At 40.8% G+C, this 5,493-nt stretch overlaps 1 protein-coding gene across 1 annotated transcript; it reads left to right on the top strand.

The window, feature by feature from the left end:
- The first annotated feature begins 725 nt into the window (after positions 1-725).
- Positions 726-3,847, top strand: LOC147432708 (ras-related protein RABA5c-like). Its single transcript, XM_086492557.1, has 2 exons — positions 726-1,405; positions 3,272-3,847. The coding sequence occupies exons 1-2, from the start codon at positions 1,078-1,080 to the stop codon at positions 3,595-3,597; spliced, it is 654 nt and encodes a 217-aa protein (XP_086348683.1). The 5' UTR covers positions 726-1,077; the 3' UTR covers positions 3,598-3,847.
- Positions 3,848-5,493: the final 1,646 nt, after the last annotated feature.

Raw genomic sequence — 5,493 nt, 5'->3', positions numbered from 1 at the left:
GAAAATAACATTTAAGGTAAGTCTCAATCATAATCATAGCTGAAAACATTGAAAGTATGGCTAACTCAACCCCTCTCTAAGGCTTCTTTTAGAAAGCCAAAAAGAAAGCACCTTTGAGAAATAGCATTTAAAATGAAATGCTTTCTTTCTCTTCAATTTTTAAAGGAACACATGTCAAGCAAACAAATTTAAACGACCTTCACCCATATGGATACTAAGGACTTTAACATACAAAAAGAAAGTAAAAGTGAGTATTAATGAAAGGATCAAGTTACAATAATGAAAAGATCCATTTATATTATAAAAGAAAGTATAATTTTTATAAAACCTTTCTTTTCAATCAAGGAGGGCGCTTATCCATCATCGACAATCTTTGTATCAACAACTCAAAATATGCACATTGCTCAACCTTTCCCTATGCCTTCTGCAGGCTAAGAATGTGCAAGCAACATGATGTTTGCAATGTTCATTCAGCCATGTTCGCACACCTTTGCTCTCCTTCAACGCCATTTTGACCTATACTTGTGTGTGTGTGCGCACACACAATCAATCTCTCCCCTCCCCCCGGGTTCGGTGTGTGACTATTAACACCTAGATCTTGGAAAGTTGGGCCACATCGGCCGGGTGTGTGTGACATGGATCTTAAGCTATGAATTATGGTCCCAAGCGGCGATCATGATAGAAGAGAGGAAAAATCATGCACCCCAACAGCGCACTGTGCACCCACTCGTGAATTTTGCGAGAGCTGCCTACAACCTACCTCTACTATACGCTACACCTACTCAGAGAGCAGCTCCGACCGATTTCCAAATTCCACCCTGACAGATCGAGAGTAGAGAGAGAGAGAGAGCGGGGTCACATCAAGCGCTTCCACACACACCCACACGTACAGACAGATGAGTAGGCAGTAGCTGAAGAACCTTTATCGCCACTAAGAGCGACAGATCCACGGAGAGAAGAGGGTGCGTGCCCGGGAGACCGACAACAAACACAGAGACGCACCCACATTTCCTCACTCACATCAATCCCGCCCATCTCTAGGGCAGACACCTGCTGACCTCTGCACCTGCGATTGTGATGGGAGATGGCAGAGGGGAGGAGTACCTCTTCAAAATTGTGCTCATAGGTGACTCTGCAGTGGGCAAGTCGAATCTGCTCTCACGATTTGCACGCAATGAGTTCCATGCCAATTCGAAAGCCACCATAGGTGTGGAGTTCCAGACACAGAGCTTGAAGATTGATGGGAGAGAAGTCCAGGCGCAGCTCTGGGACACGGCAGGGCAAGAGCGATTTCGGGCCGTCACATCTGCTTACTACCGAGGGGCTGTAGGTGCACTTATTGTTTACGACATCACTCGGAAGCTCACCTTCGACAATGTGGCTCGCTGGTTGGATGAGCTCCGAAGTAAGGTCCCATTGCCCTTAGCTTTCCATGCTGTTTGATTGTGTCTTTAGCTTTCTATGTCTTGTTTGCTCTTCTGGTTGTACTGTTGAGTGAACCTTAATTTACCATATATTTAATTTAATTGCTTGCATTTGGGGTCTTCAGTGACTTGATTCATTGTTCACAGGATTGCTCATACAAGTTTTCTGTCGTATAATCTGTTGTTAAGGCTGCAGCCTTCTCTAATTTTGTTATATTGACATGGTGTTGCCGGCTTGAGTGACTGCTCTGCATGAGTCCCTGTAGTCATTAGTGGCGGAGATTAGAGCAGCTTAAATTTAAATGTGTGTGGGATATAGCTCAAGGAAAAAAATTTACGAGGTCTTTATAGCACAATGGCTATTTTTAAAGGGTCGATATGATGATTTTGCCGTTTTACAGCTAACATTTGTAAAAAATTAGTCCAAAGTTTCCAAATTTTGGTGGTTTTGGGAGTTAAATTTGCCAAATATACAGTGTAAATGCCATTTTTGTTGTGAATTTCAAAAGACTGTCCTTAATTCTACACTTAAAAGGTTTACGGATAAGATATATTTGCCAACCCAACTACACTTAGTAATTCTTTAAGGGGTCTTGGTTTGTACTCTGATATAGCTGCAAATGCTTCATCCCATTGGTCAGCTTGACTAGCTCATTGAGAGAAAACTTGCCATTGTGTGATCTGTTGTCAAAGCTCACTTTTTTCTGGCATGCAAGTGTGGAAGACAGCTCCAATTTTCTCCTCCTGACTTCAGTTTCAACACCTTGCCATGCTGGCTCCTGTTGCCTACAATGTTGCAAGACCCAAGAGAAGCCTAGATTAAAGAGGGGCCTAAATCTAAATGGGGGTAATATAGCTGCAAATGCTCACAGCATTGCTAGCTTGTTATGTACAAACAGCCGTTTTGTGATTGGCCAGCTTACTAGCATGATAGGAGAACAGCCATTTGTTTTCTGCGCTTTGGTTTCGACCGTTCTTACTTGAAATTTCAACACCCTACCTTGTTTTCTTGTTTTGTCTACAATGTTGCAAGAGGAAAGAGAGAGGCCTGGTTGGGCATACATGGTGCAACATCTTGTTTCAAAGGGTGTTTGGAGCTTTGTGTGTGGTTATGATGTAAGACCAGGTTGTGTGGATATAGGTTCTATGGATGATGGTGCAGGTTTAGTAGTTCTATTGCAAGAGTTGTTATGTCTATTACTGAGCAAGCATGCTGGGATGATGAGAATGAGCGTATTGCAAGAGTTGTATGTCTATTACCGAGCAAGCAGGTTGGAATGCTAAGAATGCACATGCTTGTGGGCTTAAAATGTTTTAGGCTTAACTTTCCCAGAAAGTTGCTGGTAATTGGGGCCATCATGATGGAGACTCTTGTAATTTGTTGTTCAATGTCAGCCCAATTCTCCAAAACTTGGTCAGTTGTATGCGTTTTTTTGGCTTTCTAAAACAAACTTTAGTGAAGAAGGAAGTTAGACTTAATTTTTACCTTTGCAGGTGAAGCGGTGAACAGTTGAAATTTTTTGGTATGTATTGTCTGAGAATGGATTCTTTCATTTAAGAGCCTCATATGCATCCTTTTCAGTTTTCTTTTTTGAAGTTAGAATGCCAACTTGACCGTTTGCCTTGGTTTAGAAGAAAAGCTCTTGTTTTCTGTATAAAAATGACTTATCATTACCTTACACTTCATGATTTTTGTAGAAAAGAACTCCAATTATGTGATAGAGGTTGTGAATGTGGTTTAAAACTATAATTTTACTGTGTCTATAACTAGCTTTGCAATGTCTCTTTGAAAGAGTAATCTAATTATTGAAAGTGGATAATATCATTACTAAGCACCCGTTCTGCAGTGCACTCGGACACAATTCTAGTGACAATGCTCGTGGGAAACAAGCGGGATTTGGGTGAGTTGCGTGAGGTCTTGGTTGAAGAAGGCACGGCCTATGCAGAGGCAGAAGGTCTTATGTTCTTGGAGACCTCAGCATTGGATGCAACCAATGTGAACACTGCCTTCCATAATGTAGTGAAGGAGATCTACAACAGCTATACCAGTAGGAAGGCCCTATCTTCAACCTCATTCAAATCCGATTTTGTCAGCAAAAGTGAAAGGTTAACTCTTTCGTCGGAGAACAAAGGTAGCCAAAGGCAATTACCGGCCTGTTGTTCAGCAAATTAGCAACAGGGCGAGCAATAATTAGGTCAGTTTCTGTAGTATTCAGGTAATATGTACTATGAATTTGATTATTTAGCCAATTTATTTTCGACCGCTCAATTCAATAAGAGCCCTTGAATGTGTCAGTGGTATGGAAGCAACTTGTCAGCTCTAATATTTTTCTAATTTAACAAGGTACTGTTAGAATGGAGTGTCCCCATGACAAATTTTGCTATCATTTTTTAAAAAAATTGACAAGGTACCGTTTTGTCTCCTCATGATTACTATGAAAAGTTAAATCAGTTCTATGGTTTTTGGGGGTTTGAAATGTGGATCAATGTGGGGACAGGCTACCATCCTATGGCAATTGAGACCTAGATTGTACTTAGGGATTGTTTGCTTTTCTTGTTTGGTCTGCAAGTTGCGAGGAAAAGTACTTTCGTCTCACAAGCACGGAAGTGGTGGGGTGCGATCATGTTTGTGAAACGTCGATCCTAAGAGAGGCCAAGCCCCATAGAAATAGGATTTTTGGTCATGACCTAAAGCTGAGAGGAGTGTTGGGGAGTCTTGAACCCAATTCTCTGTTTCTTGGGTGTCTTTTATCTCGGGGTGGTCTTTTTTCAAAAACTCCCTATATCACATGCGCTCAATGGTTTTTTAATAATACCTTTTGTATACACGTTATATTTATGCCATTTAATGTATACATTTTGGAGATAATTAATACCCTTTGTATACATGTTATATTTATGCCCCTCAATGTATACATAAAAGTATACGTTTTGGAGTATTAATTATCTGCACCGGTGAACTCGTGTGACATGATACTCATTTCGGAAAGTCTTGAAAGATGGTAAGCGTGTGGGGCAGAGGTGATATTGTGGGAAATTGGGATAAGTTTAGACACGCTTCAATCCAACCATTTCTCTCATACGTGTCTATGTGGAAGGGATCAACACATATTTTTGGTTCTATATGAAACAATGGAGTGGAAGGTTGAATGATCACCAATGGCCTCTTTATGGAAAAGGATATGGTGTAGGGTGTGAAGCCCTAGATAGGCTACCATAATGGGGTTGATCTTCCAGTGAGACTGATGCTTTGGGGAAAATAATTCAAGCTAACCTGGGTGATGTTTTTGTCCTGGATGCAAAAAAAAAAACTCATCAACGCCCACCGTTGGATTTGTTACATGGGAAGCATAATAGCAATTTCTGTAACAAAGCTCATCTAAGCTATCCACGCGGCATCCACATGATAGCTCAAGCTTTTTTTACTCTTTAGTTTAGCTTCAATGCCTCTTAAACTCGATTTTACTTTTGCACATGAAAACTTTGAATAAAGGGAGGACAGCAGCTCTCTACTGCTTGCATTTGCTTCGAAATATAGTGTGGAACACCCTAAGGACAATTAAATGCATGCATAGCTGCACATGTATCAATTTGGTTTCCCTTGAATTCAGTAATCCCACCCTTTATAGAGAAGAGTATAGTTTTGTACTATTTTGAAAGCTACAAGGACATATCCCTACCTACACACCCTTGATTGTGTCCAACAATCCATTCCAAACCTTTCCTTGCAAAATCTCTCTCGGACCCCATGTTAGTAGTAGAGGCTCTTTATGAGAAGATAGAGAAGAACAAGGAGAAGCCCAAGGGCACTTAAATGGAAGAAATGGTATTATTTAGTGAGCTAATAGAAAGATGAATTTGGCTCTTAAATACTAGGTGTACATTCAAGTCGGGAGAAATAAACACTTCTTGACGTTGGAAAAAATTGCCTTGATGGTCCTAAGTGTGTTCACACATATAACTACCACAATATGGTAACAAATCTCATGCTGAACATGGGCTAGCACTCATGGTGAGCCCTATGTGATAATTCTATGAAGGGTAATCACCCAAAGCCTTTGTGAAAAAA

Source organism: Adiantum capillus-veneris, chromosome 20, assembly GCF_014529385.1.
Source record: "Adiantum capillus-veneris isolate H3 chromosome 20, ASM1452938v2, whole genome shotgun sequence".
In the NCBI taxonomy this organism is placed as follows: Eukaryota; Viridiplantae; Streptophyta; class Polypodiopsida; order Polypodiales; family Pteridaceae; genus Adiantum; species Adiantum capillus-veneris.
Note: the sequence above shows the minus strand (reverse complement) of the source record. Positions and strands in the feature narration are given on the sequence as shown.

What these genes read in the sequence shown, in the direction of transcription:
- LOC147432708 (XM_086492557.1), top strand. Translation starts at nt 1,078, where the DNA reads ATGGGAGATGGCAGAGGGGAGGAGTACCTCTTCAAAATTGTGCTCATA. An exon ending in CTGGTTGGATGAGCTCCGAA is followed by an intron (nt 1,406 to 3,271) that starts GTAAGGTCCCAT and finishes CCCGTTCTGCAG; the next exon opens with TGCACTCGGACACAATTCTA.